This window comes from Clytia hemisphaerica, unplaced genomic scaffold, assembly GCF_902728285.1.
Source record: "Clytia hemisphaerica strain Z4C2 unplaced genomic scaffold, Clytia hemisphaerica genome assembly, whole genome shotgun sequence".
In the NCBI taxonomy this organism is placed as follows: domain Eukaryota; kingdom Metazoa; phylum Cnidaria; class Hydrozoa; order Leptothecata; family Clytiidae; genus Clytia; species Clytia hemisphaerica.
The window spans coordinates 128,129-152,642 of record NW_027104107.1 but is presented as its reverse complement, the minus strand read 5'-3'; the positions used below and the strand labels follow the sequence as shown (position 1 = coordinate 152,642).

At 35.7% G+C, this 24,514-nt stretch overlaps 1 protein-coding gene across 2 annotated transcripts in view; it reads left to right on the top strand.

Annotated features, from left to right (window-relative positions):
• The first annotated feature begins 150 nt into the window (after positions 1-150).
• LOC136813256 (uncharacterized) overlaps positions 151-24,514 on the top strand; it is a 28,904-nt gene continuing 4,540 nt past the window's right edge. The window contains exons 1-11 of one of the 2 annotated variants that reach the window (XM_067069769.1): positions 151-248; positions 1,327-1,357; positions 1,669-1,728; positions 2,112-2,306; positions 2,737-2,822; positions 3,889-4,009; positions 5,000-5,038; positions 6,042-6,092; positions 6,388-6,541; positions 6,983-7,170; positions 23,808-24,032. In XM_067069769.1, coding sequence (XP_066925870.1) covers positions 183-248; positions 1,327-1,357; positions 1,669-1,728; positions 2,112-2,306; positions 2,737-2,822; positions 3,889-4,009; positions 5,000-5,038; positions 6,042-6,092; positions 6,388-6,541; positions 6,983-7,170; positions 23,808-24,032 — 1,216 coding nt within the window. In that variant the 5' untranslated portion in view covers positions 151-182. Of the gene's footprint in view, positions 249-1,326; positions 1,358-1,668; positions 1,729-2,111; positions 2,307-2,736; positions 2,838-3,888; positions 4,010-4,999; positions 5,039-6,041; positions 6,093-6,387; positions 6,542-6,982; positions 7,171-23,807; positions 24,033-24,514 lie in introns of both variants that reach the window. The other variant, XM_067069768.1, reaches the window with a different exon arrangement.

Genomic DNA, 24,514 nt, shown 5'->3' with positions numbered 1-24,514 from the left:
AACACTTACAGTTATACAGAAATTAGGGTCAGTTAGAGCTTTCGAAACTTTCGAGAAAGTATGTCCAGTCTTACTTGTTTGTTTAGATATTTTTCAATCGTCCCAAATTCATACTTACTTATAACTTATACTCTGTTAAATCTCAATTTCAGATTTAGATACAAATCTGCAAAAAATTTATAATGTGTACCCGATCAATCGGAACATCAATCGCAATGGTCTGCATCTTCTGCCTCATAGCACAAAGTGTAAGTTTCTATAAATCGCTTTCTCATCTTCTATACTCTATGCTTTGAAATTAATATATTGCTACTTATCTAAGCCTAGCCAACCTCGTTCCCTGCGTATTATCACCTTTTGATGCTTACTGATAGCGCTAGATATTTTCTCTGACGTCAATTAATAAAGCCTGGGATACACGAGAACGAGGTTGATCTAAGCCTTAATCTTAATACTGAGGAATATTTCACCTAGACCTCATTTGCCTAGATTCACAATTTTGAAAAGATTAGAGACGAAAGCAGCCGGCGAGGTGACCTTTTTCCCCGATGTGTTCTGAGAGCATATTTCAGCTAGAAATTTTGATATGTTGTGATCAGATCTTTGAAAATTAATCAGCTAGAAATAATGATGTGTTCTGGTGAGACAAGGTTATAATCAAGGTCATCTACCGTGTAACCCTAGAACTTTTCAGAACACATCTTTCGTGGAGCAAAATAAATATCTTACAAGTTTATTTTGGCAAACTGTTTTTCCTAGATTTTAGAACACATCAAACCATAAAGTAATGATAAGTTTAAGGAGACGAGTGCGATAAACGTTTCTTAGAAATCAGAACACATCATTTGTATAAAAAATTGAATGGTCATAGCATTTGGTCTCCTAGAAGATAAGAACACATATTTCTAAAAAAAATCTTCACCGGCTACTTCTATAGTGATGTCAATCTCGTCGTTGTTTGATTCTTCCATAAGTCAGCCTGGAGTCACAGCCGAGAGGATTGGGTATGGATGAGTGTTGCTGGCCAGGGTCCCTATTTTAAACTTTTTGATATCTAACTGGGTCACAAATTCACTATTTCGAATGTGACAGAGTTGACTTTATGCGAAAATTTGAAACTTTGTATCTGGAAGGATTAATATTTCGTCGGACTTTCGTCTAACAAGATCCATTTTTTTGTATTTTTTTTGCTAAAAATTGGTTTCTGACAGGATCCATATTTCGCATTACATTAGCACATCCTTTGCTTTCAGAATAATGTGAGATGATGGTTTTTACCGTACTTTGATGCTTTTATTGATGAACGTTTATTTGTATTCGTTTTAGGATGAAATTGAAAGTAGTGTCGTAAAGAAACGTAGGTGTTTTTCTTAATCAAATTGAAGATTTTTTTGCCAATGATATACAAACCAGACGCACACTACATGCTGACAAAGCAAAATAAACAAATATTTTCTCTTTTTTTTTCAAATTTAACATTGGACCTTTCATAAGCATCTCGCTCTCCGTGGTGCTATATGTCCGTTTTTGAAAAGGTGGTCTTTTGTCAATTCATGTATATTTTGAAAAAAACATTTGATTATTTCATGATGCTGGTCCTTTATGCCGACTCTGTGTTTAGGCATTTATTGAGGAAGATTTTCTTAGATTAATATTTTAATATTTTAGCGAAAAAATATCCGAAATATTGCAACACTACGTACCTTCTAGAAGAATATCTAAAGAAAAGTAAGTTTTTAACTACCTTATCGGGGAAAACTTCGTCGGGGAAAAGTGACGAAATTTTGGCCAAGTGACGAATATTTTTCCCCGACGAAAATTTTTCCCAGCCTTAATGCGTTTACCAACTACCAGCGACTGACGAATATTTTTCCCCGACGAAAATTTTCCCCGACGAAGTTTTCCCCGATAAGGTTTAACATTTTCCAATCAAAAAAGTAGATATTGATTAATGTTTGCGTGATGGCTTAATTGAGCTATATTTTACGTGATGACTATGAGTTCAAAAAAGGTGGATACGTGATTGATAATGTAATATTTTGGTTTAATGCCCTGATGATCTGATGGTGGAGATATTAATTCTTGATATTGACATTTTTCTTTTCAATCAGATAGAACTCTGCAGCCCATACTACCGACCTATTTAAGGACATGTTATAATTACCGACCAATTGAAACGAATGGATGTTTGATAGATGGAGTTGGTCTGTGGGGTTTCCCAGAGCGTAACAAAGTCAAACTTTCAGAAGATAATTTTCCAATGTATCAATACACGTATGGAGCTTACTTCGCAAGACATGCAAATGGTAACATTTTAACACCCCTGTATCAGACAGACCCGGTGGAGCTCCACTAGGAGAAAAGGGTCCACAGGGGCTTTGATACAGGGATAATATTTTACAATATTTCGTGAAAATACCCCTATGTCCTAGACGTTCCAGTGAACCTCCCTCCCCCCACTTGAAGATTTAGCCAAAGTTTCATCACACAGGGAAAATTACCTTATAATTACCCTTTGGGAAATAATCACATTGTCCTCTGTATAGCATGCTTTCCAACTTTTCTTAGGAATCGTTTCTTGATTCAGAGGACCACGAAACGTTGTGGTCTGGAAGGGTTGAATGCAATTGATTCAACTAGCTCCAATTGACGATTAGATCTTAATAATATCCACCATAATTTCTGTGTAAAAGGACTTTATATTTCATCGCATCTTGAAACTTTATATGTTTGTAGGTTGCAGTATGATGTATGTACAATTAATTGTTGATGGGAAAGAATTTCGGAGGTTTTATAACGAGCTTGATGTAGAAGATTACAATGTAAGTCAGGGTGAGGTATGTTTAATACCTTTCTTCATTTTACATTGTAACTTTCATTTACCGATTAAGATCGGAAACTACTTTTATAATTTTCATTTTTCGGGTTGCTCAGTCGGTAGAGTATTCGCCGTACAATCTATGGGTTGTAGTTTCGATCCCCGGTCACCACCAAATCAGTGAAAGTTGGTAATTCGATCTAGTTGGTAAGATACTTTGAGCTCAGCATTCGACCTACCTGGTCTAGCGCAAAAAAATGATGATATGTTGTGCAAAGAGAAATGGGGATAGACTGTTTCACACTTGGCTCCGCTCCGCCGACAGTCACCCAATGAATATATTCAATTTTCTACAGTATCCATTAAGATCAGAAACTAGGTGCTTCAGTTGAATTGTTGAATTGTTTTAGATTTTATTTCTATTTGAAATTTAATGAATAAATTGCACACCAAAACCATCTCGACTGGATTTTTCGACTATTGAACAATAGAATTTTTATCCCCATTGAGATCTCGATAGAACCTTTTATCCCCACTGTTGGAAAAGTTCTCATCGGGGCTTTGAGACAGGGTTGTATCCGAAAAGCCAGTCAGTCAATGACACCCCTAAGAAAAGTCGCCAGCGCTCGGCCAGTAGTTTGCTCAGTGGTCTAAGCGTTTAGTTCACGCACTGAGGATCCCCTAATCGAATCCGATCTGGTTCGGGTCAAAGTCCCAATTTTCACCAGGTTTTGATATTTTATATTTTTTTGGAAGCATTGTAAGCTTATTTGAGCTTTCCTCCGTTTTAACTTTAGTTGGTTGATAGTCATATAAGTAAACAGGGCTAAGGACACAACGTCGTTTTAACGTTTTTCTATCGTTCAAAACGTCCATATTGCGTTAGATGAATGTTGAAACAACGTCGTGTGCTAGCTGGGTTTGGTTAAGGACAATTACTTGTAATTAATCAAAATCGATCCAATAAATATTGGAGTGGATCAAATGTGCAACGAATCAAAATGCATTTTTACACATAAATAGTTTTGCTTCAGTGGTTCAAAAGTCTTAACTAATCTATTTTTTTCCAGATATATATGAGTGAATTCGGGTGGTTCAAAAGAAGTTATTATGGAAAAATATTTGAGGTTCGTCTCTATAAATTTCCTGGAGGTCAACTATTAAACCAACAGAAGTTCATCATGCCAAAAGGTAAATTGACTTTTTAATTTCAATGTCTCGCCACGCTTCACACATCTGCCATGTGGTGTTAAGGCCGGTCTCCACTTGCGCGCGCTGTGATTGCACTTTTTTGTTTCAACCCTTTTTGCTTGGAAAAAAGATTACGTCATAAAAATTTAGCACACGCTCAAAAAAAAGTTGAACATATTTCAACTTTTTTCAACCGTTACGTCAGATCGCGCCAATGGAGTTGCTTCATTTTTCTTTTGACCAATAGCGTGGAAGCTCTGCTCGAAAAGGTGCGATTGAAACGCGCGCAATTGTAGAGACCGGCCTTTACACACATTAATGACACGGTCATTCCAATGGAAGATGTCATGTTCATTCTGACCGCCAGTAGAGGCCTATGAGTCCCATCTTAGTCCGTATGAAAACCCCTGTTTAGAAGCCTTTTGTTTCTTTCCATTGTGGTTAAGTTTTAAACCAATCCAAAGAGGAGTACTTGGTAACGTGATCAGAAACTGAGCAAATCGATTCTTATCTTTTTATAACAACAAGGGAAAAAGCTAACAAAAAGTTAAACAATAAGCTTCCAGACCAGACTTCCAGAGTTTTTTAATCGGACTATGGTCCCGCGATCCGTAGAGGCCGTTCAAGTGGGCATATCTGCATTCGTGGTTGACAAGATACTTGCTTAGATTTAGACTTCAAATGACCAGTCTCTCCAGAAAATATTACTTTTGAGGTAAATATTTTACCACCATATCGGAAGTCCCTTGGTTTTAGAGTCTGAAAGTGGCGCGTAGCTCAGTATGGTTACATACAAAGATACATATTACTAGTCATTTTATTAACACAAATTGAAAAATTTCGTGTTAATAAAAACCCCCTTAACTAAAATGAGCCGTGGTGTCCTTGAAAAAGCAATAAAATTCGTGTTAATTTTTGGCGTGTTAATGTCAAGGCCGTTGAATACTTGCCTAGTAATATTCGTGTAATAAGGTAAACTCTTTTCTTTAGATGAATGCGAAATGGAAGCAATGTGGTCTGCAATTGATTGTAAGTATTTCATCATTTCAGAAAAAGTTTAAAATTTTGTGCATGATTTAAGGCCGGTCTCCTCTTGCGTGCGCTGCGATCGTCTCATTTGGCTTTAATGCTTTTTGTTTGGAAAAAAGATTACATTATAATAATGTAGTGCGCGCTCGAAAAAAAAGTTGAATACATTTCAACTTTTTTTCAACTGTTACGTCAGATCGCGCCAATGGAATTTATAATTTTTCCCTTTGACCAATAGCGTAGTTTTGCTCGAAAAAAGGCAATTGCAGAGCGCAAGTGGAGACCGGCCTTTAAATTTGCTATTACAGCTTGGTTCTATGACGTATTAAAGATTAGAAAAAGGGTAATACCTGTGATTACAAATCTTGATTTAATTCCTCCGAGAAAAGGATAACAAACAAATTTTCCTTTTCCCGTGATGTAATGCGTGATTTTGAAAAAAATATCCCAATGAATTTAGAATTTAGAAGCAGAGAAAATTGATCAAGTAAAGTTATTATGAGAAAGATTTTAGAATTTGCTCGGACTTGTTTTTATTCTATCTTAACTAATACAGACCCTCAGTTGGTTATGGTTCTTACAAAGTTTTTACGAGCCTTGCCACTAAAGTGGTTGAAAACAGAATTTATGTGATTCTAATTTTTTTACTTGAGACCAATTCTTTAACTTGAAATTGCAATGTTACAAAAAGGGATGTTTTGGAAGGGAGATGATGATATATATACATTGTGCCCAAAAAAGCGGCAAATTTTATATAAAGTAAAATCCTCATAACTTATGACTGAAATTTTATGACTTGTATATTTCAATATTACAAAACCTATTCAATCATCTTTGGAATATCTATTGATTGGACAGAAATTTTTTATCTTATTTCAATTATTCTGAGCTCAGCTAAGATGATGAATTTTGAGGATCTTATTTTATATAAATATTAGTCCGCTTTTTTTTGGGACACACTGTTTGCAATTAGAAAACATTTTGTTTTAATGTTTCATTGCAGATTGGAGAGAACACAAAGCCACGAAAGAAGGAAAAAATTGTCCTTTATTTTGTAAGTTAGCCTAAAATATGAAAGATATTTTGTTCATATTCCTATTACTATTTTCATAAGCCTACAAGAACTAACATTGCAAATAAACTGCCCCCTCCCCCTCTCGATACTTAACAATCTTGTTGTTGGGCCAGTCCTTTTATCACTCCGGGCCTCGCCACGCGGGGCGGTATTCGGTACGTATCTTCTATTCACTTAATCAAGCTCTTTCTCTGTCCCTCCCCCGATGGTGACGGCTCTTTCTTCATTACCTATCTTCATTCTTTAATCTTTCTTACTCTTATTCTTCATTTAGCATCGAACATGATGATTGTACTGGGTGAAGAATTTTGTAATCATGCTTTAAAAGAAGACAAACAAAACATCGCACGAATAAATACGACAATGCGAAAATACTTAAAATGGGTTGATTGTAAAGTGTATTTCAATACTGAAGAAATATCCAACGAGTAAGTGTCTTATCATTTTTACTACAGCATTAACTTGCGGCTGACTAAAGTGACTGATGAAAATATAGAGTAAAATTGTATAGGGAGCACACAATTCCCGGAGGGCTCAATTTGGGCATAACTTTTCAATTTTTCGTTCTGACTCCAAATTTACCAAACATTCATTTTGGACAGGGTCAACTTTTCAAACTCATGTGGTACGCTTCCACTGGTCGTCAAAGTCAGTGACCCGCCCTGGGCTCAGTTACTCGAAGTACCTTGAACCCGCTTTTTAATGAATTTGAAATATAATCAAGAATAGTGTAGAGTATTTTGTTTCTAGCATTTTCACTATTGTAACAGTAGCTTTTAGTAGCAAGGACAACGAAATTCGAATCGAAGGATCAACGACTTCATTGCTTTTCAAGGTGACAATCATTCATTTTTCTATTTCTTCTTTAGGTATAAAAACAGAGAAGAATTGAGTAGTTTATACGTCTATTGGGTACCTATAACCATCTTCTGTGTCATCATTATTGTTGCTGGTTTAGTGTCACAAAAATATCGCAAGAAATTCAGCAACAGCTATACGTTTACACAAACTATACCAACGCAGGAAACCTTTCCACAAATACAAGACACTTTTTCAAGTAATCCAACTTTATTACAATCAGAGATTTGGGAAAAGGGGATAAGAATTGCGCTATTCAGCTATAGAAATATAGGCTAGGGAACCTTTTGTTCTATTGAAATATCTGCGCCCGATCGATTGTTTTAGTTCTGAACCAATCGGAGCGCTTGATTATACTATGCGCACAAGACTAGAAGTACAAACAAAAAATGGCAGCCGTGGTTGATATCGAAAGTGAAATAAAAATATTTTTAATATCGGGTATTTTGGTATTTTTTATAAGCATTTTTCATTTTGGACAGGGCGGATACAGTGTTAGTCGAGCCAAAAACTTTCAGTTTTAGCCAAAATACTTTCCTCAAGGAATGCTCGAACCAATGTCACAGATTATATTGTAGAAATAGAAATAATTACTAGTGAAAAAGAATTTAAAATTCATTGCATTCAAACACAAAACGAAGCTGGTAAAACTAATATAGTTTTTCATTACTTCTCGGGCTAAAGTGTTTTGACAATCATATAAAAAGAGCTAGCTAGGTTGAATATTAAAACAATGAAGGAGAAGGGAAAGAAAAAAACAGGACTAAAACAATAGCAATTCATGATATCAATGACAAGAAATCAAAAATATCATGAATTTTTTTGTAAGAACTTTTTGAAGTTTACACAACAAAGCGAAAAATAATAGCAATATAATACAAAACAGTAGCATACATTAAAAACAAAAATTATATAAAAATCTTTATTTGGTCGCGTTTGTTGTAATAACAAAAAATAATAATAAACTGGTTAAATTTCTGGATTAATTTTTTGATTCTTGTTATGTCAATTTTATTTGTCTTATTGCTTCCAAAAAGTTACTTAAATAATTGCAAGAAAATTAATTACAATAAAAAAACTTTGACTTGATCCTTCCTCACTAAAAGCACCTTGGAAAATAAACATATATTGTGAAACAGTATATGAAAAATCGGTCACTCTTGGATTTAGGGGGGGGGCTCACTAATTCCAATAGAGGTGTGATTCTAAGATAAAAAGCAATTTACCCTTTCAAATAAAATTTTAGAGAAAAAAAGTATGAATATAACCAGACTGTTCATCAATGCTCAAGAAAAGAGTATTTCATAAGATGAATAATTATATAATGTGATGTATGAAAATAGTCCAGTGTCCACTTCCAAATCCAAACTGGAATTTCTATTTAAAGCATTTTTTATATCTATATGGTTGGTTCATATCAATTATCTTGTAATTGTAGTCTAGCCCCATTCTGGTGTCTTGTTTGGGACTACCTATTTGCGTAATCAAGCAGGAAATCCTGGTGAAACAGGGATAAAAAGACCTCAATCCAACTGCAAACAAACCATGACATCAGATTCCATTGTTGTTTCCTTTGAGTTTAAACATGCTTTTCACCTGTCCATCTTATTAGCAGAATTTGTTGGTCTTGGTGTTTGCAAAGATATAGAACCTTGTACGTGAGAAATTCAGACAAATTTTAAGCCAATTCTCATTGTATACCAACCACGTGAAGGTACAAAATAATTCAAGGATCTAGGTTACTGGGGCAGTATGATGGTAACTAACCTGAAAGTATATAATAATGAAAATGGGAATTAGGATTTTTGCAGCAAGCTCTCATGAACAAATACAGAACACAAACAACAAATCTTAATTCCACCGACCACAGACAAAAACCGGTGAAATAAATCTTATATAACTGGAAAATCTATTAACCGGTCAGAGCCAATCTATTAACCTGTCAGAGCCAATCTATTAACCGGTCAGAGCCAATGTATTAACCGGTCAGAGCCAATCTATTAACCGGTCAGAGCTAATCTATTAGCCGGTCAGAGCCAATCTACTAACCGGTCAGAGCAAATCTACTAACCGGTCAGAGCCAAACCGGTCAGAGTCATAGTTTCATAAAATTACATATGTATTTAATATTAGAACTTTGGTTGCAATTTTCTGTTACATACAAAAACTTGAAATTTCAACCCCAAAAAAATGTACTTACCAAATCTAAAATCCATTGCCATCAAGCAAGTTTTGCTAGGATAACATTATTTTTTCATCTATATAAAAACTAGGAAAAAAATACAACATTTTTAGTAGATTTTGCCCTTCAATCAAAATGCTAAGAAAGTTTGAGGATATGTGCCATGTATAACTAAGCTATAGGTTGTCACTTAATCAACTTTACTGCTACCCATAAAAATTATGTTTGCAACACAAAAAAATTAATTTTATTCAACTTAACAAACAAAAAATACACTTTTTCATATAATTGTTCAGCTATCTTTGAAGGATGTGCCAAAAAGATCTAGAAGGTGCCAATAAAAACCAAAGCTAGGCTAGTCACCTACAACCTTTTTGCCAACCCAAACCACTTTATTTTGACTCTGAAAGCCTTTCCAGTAAGGCAAACTAGCTAAAAATAAAAAGGTCCCATTTCACATCCTATTTTAGCATGCCTGCTTCCGCCTATGGCTGGCCGCATGTAGCAAAATTCAATACTTTTTTATTTTTATTCAATATCCATATTTATATTCAATTTTCTATATTCATGTTCAATTTTCTATATTCATATTCAATTTTCAATATTCATATTCAATTATTTCATATTTTCATTCAATAATTATTGTCAATAAAAAAGTATTTGCCAATAAAAAAAAATATTTGCCAATAAAAAAAATATTGCCAATAAAAAAAGATATTGCCAATAAAAAAAGTATTGTCAATAAAAAAATATTGCCAATAAAAAAGTATTGCCAATAAAAAAAGTATTGCCAATGAAAAAAATATTGCCAATAAAAAAGTATTGGCAGTAAAAATTATTGCCAATAAATTTCCTCATTCAATAAGTTTTCAGTAAAGGTTGAATGAAGGTCTCCACAATAGATATATCACGTGATCACTTAAGGAATTCGTGATTGTTTACTTGGAACCTCAGCCATACAACAATGATTGAAAAGCACACAGCGCGCTAAATAAAGCGTAATAAAATGCGCCAAAGCGAATTTTCTACCTCATTTCATTGCTCGGTCCGCATGGTTTTCATACAACCGACGGATTGAAGGTAAAATCGACTATTAATTTGAAATATGTGCTACTGGAAAAGAATGAAACCGCCAGATTCAATCCGTCGTCATTTGGTGCACACAGGTGCACACATTGAGGTTGATTTCACTACCTTATAACCCTGGGGCACTTCATCATTATGGTCCGACCTACGGCAGGTTTTATGAGGTTCTAGAAGTGCATTGTAAGGGTGTACTTTTGAGGAAGTGCACTGTAAGCATGGATATATTTTTGGGCAAAAATGATAATTCAAGACTAAACCAAACTTACTAAAAATTTTCATTCTCTTCTTTTTACTTTCAAAAAGCCCATATTTGTATGATTCTCGCCGTTTTTAAATATCCCAGGGTAATTCTTAAGAAAAGAGACACGGTAATATACTGCATTATAAGGGTTTGAACTCGGTAAAATAATGCACTGTTGAGTGAAAAAAAAACGAAGAAACGTGAGGGCATAATTTTATGCATAATTGTAGGTGGTGGAATAAGCAGGGGTGAGTACTTATGGGGAAATAGAATAAAACGGGCGAGGGTCACTTATGTGATATTGGGGGTCTTCCCAAAAAGTCCCTGCCTAGAAAAATGTCCAGGGGTACTAGGTTTGGATAATGTCAGGTATGTGCGAATCCGGACAAGCCTGACTTCTAGAGAGATCTGGCGAAAAAGTGACCCTAAAAAATCGACCCTTAAGACCCGTATATATCTGCCTAGCCCCCCTACAACTAAGCACAAATGAGTAGACAGAAAAGATTTCTTTTGAAGGAAATACTATTTTGTTTGTGTTATTCCAAGCTATTCAAAATATTTACAACTTCTAAATATATGTCAATACCGGCGTCCCTTGACTCCCTATTAAGATCAATGTTAGATCTCACATAATGCAACAATTCATCTTGGTTTTCAATTTCTAATTCTTCCACGACGACATTATTGTTACTATTTCTACTTCTAGGGCCCTGTGGATCCTCACCATAAAATTCATCAACATGCTGGTCCGGTTCAATATCATCTTTGGATAGTGGGTTTACAGGGTCTAACATTCCTTCAAGCCATAGTTGATTGGGAGTTTTATTTTTTTCGGTCGATAGTCGATGGTTATTAAACATTTCTTTGAATTCTAGTAGAGCCGAATTTATTCTCACTTTGTAAACAACGTGTAGTGCAAAGAGATGCACTGGATTTTCCAAATTTAAAACGCCACACAGTTCCATTGCATAGAAATGATAGTAGAAAAAATGTGCAACACAACGAAAAACGTCGCGCCAGAGACGTTCTATACGTTGATTTCTCGTTGAAGGTCCGGCTATAAAACTTCCACGGCCTTCACCTCGTTTTTCCACCATCAAATCACATATGAGAACATTCTCAACACCATGGTCAACACGTATTCTGGAGGGCCAAAGTCCGCAGTTTTCTTGTATAGATTGTTGGAAACAATCCCTCACAGTAGATGCAAGATTGTTTGTGTTGCAGCTCAAAAACATAATTTTTCTCGAAAAGCCATCACAGCACCCATGAATGACAAACTTCCACCTTATAAGGGAATGATGGCCATCGACATGCCAAAGTGAATTTGGCCAAGGCACGTAGTATCTCCGTCTATATATCAATAGTCCCCATCTTAAAGCCGAGTTTCTAGGGTCCACGCGTTTTAAAGAGGCTCGAATTCGTCTCCTCTGTATATTTAGTCCGATAGAACGAAAATATCCTGTCATAAAAGGCTCTCCTGTAGTTGATCCATGTTTCTCGATGTACTCAGATACGATTTCGTCGATCCTTTCATCAGAAATATCGGAAAATCCCTGTAATCCTTTCAAATCGTATTCGTCGACACGTCTACCGACTGTCCAGCGTGATACACCTAACATTTCTGCAATTTTATCCCAGGTAAAGTTCATGCCACGTAACTCTTCAAGTACCTCCTTTGGTATGTGGAACTTCGGTCTACCAGGTTGACCATCTCGCAAAACTTCACATTTGGTTGTGCGGAGAGTAACTTCATGTAATACCAGGTCGTATTTTTGACTGAGTAGTTCATAAACTGATATAAAACAATCTGCTAAATCGGCAAGATGTTTCCGTTTTTCGCTATCCGGTTCATCTCGTTCAATTTCCGTTAATAGTGAACACGTGTCTTCAGTTATTTTCATGGTATCCAATATTTCTTTCTTGAAATTCTCTGTGATCGTATTCTTCTCCAAAATGTCTCGAGTTATCAACAGTAAATTATTTAGTGTTTCTTCCATTTTTATTAGACCTAAAAGATGAAAGCGTAGTTATTCACACAATGAATAAGTAGATAATCACAAAATCAGTCTTGGCCAAAATTTTACTTATTTTTATAAAAAAACCGTTTACAATCATCAATTTAAAGGGACATGAAAGTACTTACGAAATTTAAATAAACTGTATGCTGCGGGACACAAAATCAAAACAAATGTCACATGTCAAAACATAAAACCATAACAAATATGACAGACTTTCTTTGTTTCTATTGTTTTTCAAGTTTGTTATTATCACATGGCATTGATTGTTTCTTTTAATGACACGTGGTTTGCGTAGTGAATTCGGCCCAATTCTTGCTTGGGTATATTTAAAAAAATTGTACGCTGACAAAATTGCGTATATAAGTCTGGCTGAAAAACTGTTATTGTTGAGAAAATCTTTATCAAGTTGAACATAAAGAATAAAGTTTACAAAGTTAAAAATTTAATATAAATGTGACACTTGATGGCGCATCCAAATTTCACTTTAAAAAATCTCCTGACGGGTGTGCAGTTTAGTGGCGAAAAAGAGATAGAATGACTGAAACTTTGTCCGAAAAAAACGATAACACCAACATTATCAGAAATTCGTAAGCCCTCATCTTTGATTGAAACATGTTTTTATCACAATGTTAAGGTGTTCCAATTACTTGGCCTCAAACCCCTCCTCTTTCAACATGACGCTTCTAGCAAATACATAAAACTATAGGAAAGGGCTATAGGAAAGCTAAGCATTTTAAGGATAATTGCACCATCAATGAGTCCTAAAAAAGCTACAATAAAACAAATCTTAAAATTTAAATGCTAATACAACACTACGTGCACAGGTCGAGCGGAATCATAATTTGCAATAGAAGACATGTACATTTCGTTTGGTAACAATATAGACCAAGTTATAAATATATATTTAGTCCAGGAAAAGTGTGCAAAAGTGTGTCACTGGAAAGCATGAAATTTGGTACTGTTGTACCTTGAGGGGTAAGAAACATTTTAACCCTCTGACCCACTTTCGGAACACCTGTTTGTGTATTTTACAGACCAGAATGCCTTCCAGCAAAGCAAAAATTGTCTTTAAAATATCTTATATGATAAACCGTTGGAAACGTTTTCTCACACTACTGATTCTAAAAAGCATCACAACATTAATGTGAAAGAGTTATGGGCTGCGCGGAAGTAATTTACAGACCAGTTTGCTTGCACCAAAAAAACTTTATGTTTCTTTTTCCAAAACATGTCATATCCTATACTGTTGGGAAGGGTTTTCACACTGATTCTAGAAATCATATGACAATAAGCATAACAAAATGGACTGGGTCCGTGAAATAAGCCACGGAAGTATTTTACAGACCAGAATAGCTCCAGGGCACACAAAAAATTTTATGTCCAAAACATGTCATTACAATTGTAAAGGATTTTTCACACAAATTCTAAAAAACATCACATGCATCTGAATATGGACTGGGTCCGAGTTACAGGCCATGGGAGTATTTTACAGACCAGAATGAATCCGGGCCCACAACTCGGACCTAGTCCATTTTCAGATGCATGTTGTGATGTTCTTTAGAATCAGTGTGAGAAAACCTTTCCAGCAGTATATCATGCATAGTGCGAACACCCCCTTTCTAAAAGGGGAGGGGTAGAGCCTTCCCAAAAATCACCAAAGGGGAGGGGTAGGGAAAAAGGCCTTATAAAGGGAGGGGTAGATTTTCAAAGGGAGGGGTAAGGATTTTTAGAGGGAAATTTGTAACAATATGCAACAAACAAAGCTTCACATTTTCTCAAAAGTCTTTAATTTTTTACCAGTAAACCTACCTAAAAACATATTTTCAACTTCGAAAATTGAAGAAATTCTTAGAATTAGGGGACAACTGGAAAATCTATCCTGGCTAAGGTTCTGAAAAAATGGCGGTTTTCCAGGGGGTAGGTACATTTTGCAAAAAGGATATGCATAAAGGGAGGTGTGAGACCCCTTTTCACACACATGTCATGACATGTTTTGAAGATAAAAATTTTTTCTTGGGAGGCATTCTGGTCTGTAAAATACACAAACATGTTATTCCGGAAGTGGGTCAGAGGCTTACAATGTTTCTTACCCCCTAAAGTACCACTGAGCCAAATTTCATGCTTTCTAGTCAAGACGCAAAATTGATGCACACTTTCCATGGACTAATATCAAAGTCTCACTTTCGGGCATTTCTTTGGTATGGTGGGCATACAAAACCTAATTATAATTCAAACTCTTAATAAAAAAATAACTTTAGGAGGATAAAAAGGACCAATGACGTAAATAAATGTTCACAACTATGGCAACACGTAAGTTTATCATTTTCCAGTCTAGCCAGGCAAACCAAAGTTATCAACGGTTCAGCGACTAGTTTTTGCTTTTAGTTTTCTAAAGTATCGGCTCAGAAGAGACAATATCAACAATCAGCAAAAACTAAAATGTTCATTAGGAATTAGCTAACCTTGAAAATTTTGTTCCTGCGATGCAACGATTTTTCATTTTGATTTATTTGCCTGCGTGAAGAATTATTTATATCCAGTGGGCTAGGTTGTAAGTTACCTAGCTAATCTCTCAGTTTACCAATAGAATGTTAAACAAAATCAAATAACATAATATAAAATGTCTTCCTGGAATCCAGTACGTAATATGTAACAAATTCAAGTAAAATATGTTTAAAGCAAAAGTAAATAGCTATTTTGGTCTCGTATGACATATAATGAGAGTGTAACAAAGTAAGGTAAAAGTTGCACTTATGATAGAAGTATATCTTAACCTAGAGAAAGCATGTCTAGATTTGACACACAAATTCGGAACCAACAGAAGTCTTTTTCTCACAATTAAAAAAACCTTCAAAGAATAAATTTACTGGATTTCTCACTATCCAGGACTATCAAATTATCCAAATTAAAATTCAAAAGACAATAAAAATGGCAAACAAAATTTTCAGTTAATGCAGTGTAGAACAAATATTAACAAAATCAACAACGTTCCATTGAATCTTCTATATGAAAGAAATCTGAATCATGAACATATCAACGTTTACCAAAATATTTCGAGCTGAATGCTTCGTCGTAAATTTCGAACAATCTCTTTTCGTCTGGAAGTTTCCATTGGTGAGTTGGCCTAGGAATGACCAGTCCATTCGAGCAAGTGTTCGTTGTAGGGTAAAAGCTGGGGAGTATTGTATTTGTATGTTCATTCAGATTTTCTAATGGTAGTGGCATAATTAGTGTTGGTGGAGACGCAAAGCCAAAAATTGGTATAGTTGACGAACCGGTTGCAAATTGCAAGATATCAGACGTTGTAAGGCTGGTTTGCTTGCCTTCCTGGATTTCCACCTTTCTCATTCCTGCAGCAACTTCTCTAACGTACTTGTTGAAAACAGAGTAAACCTGTTTTTGGCATACAAGTGCTGAGCTGCCTTCGGCGGCAAAATCAGGTTTGAAAATTCTTCTTATATCGGAGACAGAAACGGCTCTTTCTTTAGGTTTTGTTAACATATGCAAGACGGATGGGAAGGCTTTAAAAATGCTAGCCATACCAACAGTTTCAAGTCCTTGAACAAGCTTCAAAATGCATTTATTGTCACTTCCACCAATGATCAGATTACAAATGTTTTCTGGGATGGCGGGAATTGGCCCATTTTGTAATAAAGTTATTCCAATCATTGCTCCTACAAAATAATAATCTTGCCAGAGTAATTCTCTCAATCCAGACTCAAAGTAAATTTCATACATTCTTTTATTAGTCAAGTCCATCCATTCCTTCCGTGGGCCACCGTGATCCAATACTCCTTCTGCGATAAATTCAACATTGAAGGTTACAGAAAAATCTTCTACATACTCCAATTCATCCATTGTTGTTTTAACGATATTTTCCCTGTCAACAGAGATGTCATTCGTTTCACCTTCAAGTAGGCTCAAGCTATCTGGATCTTCAACGTCCAATGGTCTGCCCTTTTGAATTTTTGATTGGAAAAATTTTAGAATTTCAATATCGTTTACAAAACTCTTAGATTTTGCTTCTTTGATAACACATGCATAGGGACCTTCTTCCAATTTTTCATTATGATGTTCTTGTGGGGGAATGTTTTCTTTTCTTTCTTCTGCTGGAGGGCTTTTGGCATTATTTTCGCTTTCTGCTGTAGCATTTCTTGCTTCATCATTCACATTCTCATCATTGTCTTTAGTGGTCAAATCTACGATATTCTCCTTTTTTACTTCAGTTAGCACCTTTGGTAGATTTTTGTTGTCAGGATCAGAATCAGAATCTTTGTAAACAAATTTGTAAAAGTCCTTAATTTTCAAATACAATGCTCCTTGTCCAGCAATCTTTTTAATCATTTTGAAATCGTACTCTAAACCATCTCCAACTTGCATATTCACAACAGCCTTTCTTTCCACTTTCACAAATTCAAAGTCATATTTACCAATTGTTGGTAAGTCCTTTACTAGCAACTTGTGGATCTTTTCCCTGATCATGGATTCACTATCCACAGATGTAGCGATGATCACACCTCTTGCAATAGTTGTATCTTCGTTCACAGTTAGAGCAGCCTCGTCATCGTCCTCAAGTGCTCTAAGAAGTTTAAAGAAAAAGTGCAATTCCTCATACTTTTCTTTCTTCTCTTTCTTCTCTTTCTTTTTGGGTGGTTCACTGACTACTCGTAAACGTTCCTGCTTTTTAATCCTTCTGTTTGGGTTAGCAAATGATCCTGAAGAAGATGCTCTCTGGATAAGTTTTTGTGCTGTAGAAATCACTGATGCTGATGTGTGTGGTTCCAACATTCTAAAATGAAATAAAATCAAAGAAATGAATAAACATCATTTAAAAGGTATACAATCTAAATATCCTCAGGTTGCAAAATCACTATGCGATGAGGAAAGTTCTATGACATTGATGAAGGGAGCAGAATTCAGAAATTTCAGCTGAAGAGTTCAGTTATAGACACAACACTATTATTAATTATATAGAAAGTAGTCAATTTCAGTGATTTGAAAGATTTAACCTGAATTTAATTCTGAAATTACTAAATTACAGTTAATTGGATTAAAGTGGCTTTTTTCTGGGGTCACATCTTGGGGCAAGTGGGTCACATCTTAGGGCAGGTGTCAATAAAAACTTTGTCACTTTTTACCGAAGAGTATTTTTTGCCAAAAGTTTTTTAGGTATTGAGTAACTTTCAGGTTTTCAGAGAAATTAAGTAAGGCTGGAGACACAGTAACAGAACAAGAACTGAGCAATCATTGTATTTGTTTTAGTTTCTGTCAGTACTTTTTGTCGTACATAGTACATAAACCCCAAAATTTAGCATCCAAGAATTCAGTTTTAAACAAAAAAGTTCAAAGTAAGCTAACCATTTGGTAAAAATATTTGTCGGCAAAAAATATCCATTGGAAAAAAATATTTGCCATCAAAAAGAATTTGCCAGTAAAAAATTATGTCACCAAGCAACTTTTTACAGACTTTCAGCTACTGCTGACTGATCCCTCTATTTACCTTGAACTAGCTGCTTCATGTTCTCTTGCTCTTCGTGGTGATGATGGTCTAAATATAAAGGCCAAGGGAAATTGATTGAATTTAATCATTTCCAGGCATAATCTGATATCAGTCTGCAATAAGTGGAAAAATTAGTTGGAAAAGGGTGCTTTGGTTTAACATACTCCAAAATAAAAGAACTCTGCAAAACGAAAACCACAACTCACCTTTCCTCTTCTTTACAAAGTTCATTGAGTGCAGCATTAAGATGCTCGGCAGCCTTTTCAATATTCTTAGTCATTGTAATACTAATTTCTGTTCTAGAATTTAAAGCATTTCAATATTAGGTGACAACATCAGATAAGGTGGCTGATATAAATAGATATCTCACACTATTTCTACTAAAAGACGCAAAAATTGTTTCTTACAAGCACATTGCATATTGGACCTACCTAATGATAAATGTATAATGGAAATAGAAAAGGAAAGAAAAACTTATAGCGACTAAAAATAAACAAATGGCCATCAAAAGTCAACAAAAATACGAGAAATAGTTTATTAGCAACTATAATTAAAGGAGCAGGAAAATGGTAAAGGGGAATTTCCCCAAAAACGAAAATCCGTAATTCACGACGAACAAAAATTTTCCGGGAAAAATTTTTTCGGCCACATGTTAGGGTACCTTGTACTCTATCTTTCTGCAAAAAATCAGAAAAAACTAATGAGGCAATTTTGCACAAAGTCCAAAAAACCCTATTTTTAGGCAGTTTTTGGCCCAAATTTACCCAAAATTTTTTTTTTCAAAAATCGGGCTCCGTCACATTTTGGGCATTGCCATTTTGCATCTTTGTGCCAAAAATCAGGAAAAAATAATGAGCCAATCTCGAGAAAAGCTGGTAACTAACGGACGAACGAACGGACGAACACAGCTGAACACAGGTTAATTTAGGACCTCCGAGGTAGGTCCAAAAATTAATATTGTTGGTGACACCTTTTTCACTTAAGTGCAAAAATTAATATTCAATCTTAGACTGACTTCGTAACAACAATGTGTTCATCTTTCTAAATTTCTAGGTTGGGAGTCTTAAACTAGGTTAAAATCCTAAAAATTTTCTTGCTCGCTTGGCTCGCAATCTACTTTCAACAATATATTGGAGGGAATTCTGAGAATGGACTATAAATGCACCTCTTAAAACAGTGAATATGCTATCATTTTAGTCACTAATGGATGGTGAATAATGCCTTGAAAGGGGGAAAAATTCTGTTGACACTGCAATTTTGAAGGGGTTGCATCCTAGACTAGGGGGGTAGTGACCCCCTTCCAAACTATGATTTCGAACTTTACGTTTATCTTCAGGCTTAGAAAAACAAATGTAAAAACAAGTTAAAACCGTTGAAATTTAAAAACATAAACATTATATTATATAAACGTTGATAACATAGAATGCATCCCCTGAGCTTACAGGGGCTAAACCATTTTTGCTTGATTGGGGGCTTATCTTTAAAAAAATACTGGCAGCTAGTTTGCTAGGGGGCTGAGAGATTGAGTAATAGAACAGGGGGCAAAGCTGATAGCTTACAAATATTTTGAATTATGTTGAAAATCTATGCTGTGGGCAAGGTTTTGACCCTTATTATTTTTTTTTGCCTGTGGCACAAGAAATTTATTGAGAATTTGCATGTAAAATGTCTTTGATATTTTGCTTTGTGGGGGTGGGGCTACGTTTTTAAAATTTAGCCGGGGGCTATTTTCCTTAGTCCCCCTGAAAATGCTGGGGGCTGGACCCCTCTGCACACTATGCAGTGTCCTGTTACTAAACTAAGCGAATTTCTTTAACATGGTACACAGTCGAGGATATCCTGCAATTGAGGTATAAAAACTAATGTCAATCTGCATATATACCGCAATTTCGGTATAAAAACTACTGTTAATTTTTATATACCGTAATTGCGGTATAAATAAAAAACAATATGACGGCAAATTCCCCAATTGCAGTATATGAAAATTGACGTCAATTCTATAAAGTATTGAGTTCTTCTGAACATACATAGCTTCAGAAAAAACTTTATTACTAAAAATTGCACAGTACAATTTTTTTCTGTATATAGGATTTTTCGAAAATAATTTTGTGTACAGCTTCCGACCAGAAGCTTACGTGTGGACTACAACCTTCAGGCTAAATGAAAATGTCATATACCGCAATTGCAGGATATCTCGGACAGGGATGATTCGTGTTTGTGTTCAGAGGTGATTGTGAAAAAACTAACTCCAAGGCGCGTCTTAGTTTTTAAGGTTGGCCTTCAGACAAAATACCAAAAATAAAAGATTTGTGAATGATAAAAAATCATGCGACTGTTTTCGGACAAAACAGCAGACATACTTCCGGGCAGATTCGATTTCGTCTGGATTCAGACTGTTTTATTGTTGGACTAGTGTAATGTACCCCTTGTAGGCAATGGTGTAGTTTGATAATAAACAAAAATATTGCTTTGTTCCTCAAAATTGGACTTTGACTCTTAGGCGGCAATCACAAATATCTTCATTTCGCGTCCTCGTTGGGTCTAAAAAGTGAGTCGGTCGGTCGTTCGGTCGTAAAAATTTTCGGGTTTCCATTTTTCCATCTATTTTTGGAGTGCATTCTTGGAGGAAACTGCCAGCCAGCCAGCAGCCAAAACAACTGCGTGTAATGGGTGGTTTAAAATCTTGACCTTTGAACACTGTGACCTCCGACCCCAAAATGGCGCTTGTAATGATAAAAAAAGTCAAAATGCTGCGAATGCGCTTGAAATCGCTCGCAAAATATCGGCAATAATAAAATTTTTGAACGAAAGAAAGGTCATTGACAGAAAAAGTCCGACAAATTTACCGACTCACCGACTCAATTCTACTCAATTTTTGAGATTCGGTCGGGCGACGCGAAACAAAGATATTTGTGATTACCGCCTTACTATGTCCACAATAGTACTTAGATTTTACTACCAAACCCCCTGGAAAATAAAGACATTAAATGGAAAAGATCCTAAAAAACAAATTAACGAACAAAAAGATAAACAAACAAACAAATGAAAGAGCGAACAATCGAATGGAGCAAATGAAATTTTGAGTAAAGTTCGAAAAATTGAAGAACATTACCCCTTCCTTGCTTAGATTACGAAAGTAACCCCAATCGATAGTATTGTAAGAAACCTTCTCAGCAGAGGGGGACTCACACAAGCAAATGCCAGGGTATAGACCTTTTTTTAAAGAGGCCGACCTATTGAATATGTATTCCAACATAAAAACAATGATACAGCCATGCATAATTACTGTATCATGTATATATTTTATTAATTATGTATGGCTGTATTGTTGTTTTTATGCTGGAATACATAATTATTCAATAGGTCGGCCTCTTTAAAAAAAGCTCCATTCTCTAGCATTTATCAGCAATGTAAATAGTTGAAAGTGCGCAACAATTTTTCCAACTATTTTTGAGGCCTTATTATAAGCAGTTGTGAAAAACTCGTCCCCAGGCCCCAATAATCAAAATTTTTAAAAATAAAAGAAAAAACTTCCAGATATTCACCCAGAGAACAAGTATTCAAAATTTCAGCCAAGTCTGGTGTGTTCAATCCCTGGCTGGGTCATACCAAAAATGGTACTTGATGCCTCACTGCTTAATGCTCAGCAATTAAAGAGTAGGATCAAGGGTAAGTGGAGCAATCCAGGGAGAAAAGAGTGGCACCCTCCCCTACTTTTGGGTAGATAGCTTTTAGAAAGAGGAAAAAACCAGCCTTTGAGTCTCCTCCGACTGCGGTCGCAAACTTACTTACAGGTAGGCTGTGCGCTAAAGTTTTGGGACATACACACAGGTTACAGAGTGTCACAGACAGAACAGACATACAGTTGAGAAAAAGCCTGGGATACAAAGTGGCAAAGGTTGGGGAGACAGAAAGACAAATGAGATCTTGTTTTACCCTCTTGGCAGGCTATAAGATGTAATATAAAAGAACTACCTGTTTTTTGCACTGTACTGGTGCTGGCTGTCTGAACAGCATTACCTACTGCACTGGGGGAGACAGATACTTACCCCTGGAGGGTCAAGAAAAGTACCCAATCTAAACTGTTAAATTGCATTACAGAAGGTTATCAAGCAAGTTTACCAACAGCCCGACAGCCAACCAGCCAACCTCCTTCAGTCCTTTTCTCAAGTTTTGCTTTGCAAGAAACTCACATGTTTATTTTTCGTGCGAAAGAATCACGAATTATATCACGTGACCGGTGTAAAAAATGTTGAAATGTTGTCACGTGATTTTTTTGAAGAGACAAAATACATTCAACGTTTGCTAAAAACTTATTGAATGAGAAAAAAATTATTGGCAATATTTTTTTATTGACAATATTTTTTTTATTGACAATATTTTTTTTATTGGCAATAATTTTTTTTACTGGCAATATTTTTTTATTGGCAATATTTTTTTTATTGGCAATAATTATTGAATGGAAATATGAATGGAAATATGAAATATGAAATAATTGAACATGAATATAGAAAATTGAATATAAATATGGATATTGAATAAAAATAAAAAAGTATTGAATTTTGCTACATGCGGCCAGCCATATCCGCCATCTTTTTCTCAAAAAATAAAGCATGCAACAGCAGATTTTTTTGTCAGTGGAAACCCCAAAAGATCGTTATTAGCTTTTCAGTTGTTTATATCAGTAGGAAACCCCTCCAAAGGAGTAAATTCAGACAGTTTTTCTTGAACTGTTATAATACTGCACATAACGCCATTTTTTTCGCAGTACCTTCTTGGCCAAGTTGTTCCCTAGCCTAGCGACATCAGACGACGCCGAATTCAATGGTCAACAATGAGAAAACAGCGAGCGGCAGCGGCGATTCTTATCCTCTTTTCCCAAATCTCTGTTACAATTGAGCACATTTTAAAACTTTTTTTATAAAATACCTTCTCACAGACTCAGTGGGACCCCCTCCCAATGGAAAAAGTTACCAAAATATAGTGGACTATAGAAGGCCCCCACCGGACCTTCAACTCATGAATTCACATATTCACGCATTCACGCATGTTTTTTTCGAAATTCACGTAGTTTCCGTTTACGCAACGCACCGAATCTAAAGATAGTGATAGATTTGGACAAATTTAATCGTTTGTACGACTTGCAATCCCATCTTCTTGCACGTTAATTAATTACAACATCAAAAGAAAGGTAATAACTTTAACGGTTTTCCAATCATTTCAATGAATTGTGGGATCGGAGCTCTTTAAAATTAACGCAAGTGAAAAAGCCCATTCACGCATTTACGCAAACCGCTGAGGTGGGGCCATCCATCTTTTTTGGTGACTTTATTATCAATAGTTAACCCTTTAAGTGCCAATGTCGTATATATCAGACATGGACTAGGTAGGAGGGCGAAGCCCTCCTGTAATGCCCAGTTTGAGTTAGAAATCCTCATTTTTGGTCTAACTCGTAGGAATTGGATTGTGCTTCATGGTCAAGCAAAAAAAAATCAAAAGTGAGTCTTTTCAGCGAGATTTTAAGCTAAAAAGTCAAAAAAATGCAAAAATTTGACAAAAATCCACTTTTTTAAAGATTTTGACCGTTTTTTGGTCAAGAACCCAGAACCTCCAAATTCGGCCCTGATTTACTTGATTCTGTCCTCCAGCGAATTAATCTGAAGTTTTACCACTGGGCACCTTTCTATAATTCAGGCAGGTCCGCGCAGCCGACCTGACTGCTTTAATTTCCCTTACCTATCACCCCCTTAGCCGCCGCCCACTCCGCCCAAAATTTAATTTTAAACATATTTTTATATTATTCTAGGATTGGATTGCTCCTCCGTGCTGCTTCTGCATCGACCAGGCTGTGACATTCTCGACCAAGTTGTTCGCGATTTGTTACAAATATTAAGCTGTTATGATATCACCATTGAATGTCCCTTACTAGAAATGAGCCATATCGATGCTCAAGGAGGCTTACAAAATGTCATTCGTAATAATGTTGAGAAATGTAGTGTTATTTTGCTGTTCATTACTGAGACAGTCGAAGGTATGTATTAGTTCAGGAAATTGAAGAGAACTATAGAATTGCAGCGCTGGAAATTTCCGCAACTTCAACGTTGTCAAATTTTTTAATTTTTTTGCTGTAAAATTTGAAAACGTGCGCCTTTGAAACAAGAACGGGATTGCAGGATGACAAACGGGGTCTCAAAATAATGTGCATTTTGTAGACCAATCCAAAGGTAAACTTTTCAACCTAGGCTTCCAATTTTCTACATAGGGATTTTTCATAGTCATTCTTGACAATAAGGCTACTCTGCTCATTTTTGTCAACATGGCCACAACACATATGTGCACCCCTGTCTCACAGCTCCAGTAAAACTTCTTTTCACAGTTGGGATGAAAATTTCTATCAAAAAACTTATTGTTCCTAAGTAGAAAAGTCCAGCTAGGGTCGATTTGCAATTTTTCCCTTCCTTCGGAGACAAAATTTCCGCCAAATTCTTCAATGGGACATTCTACCATTGTTCA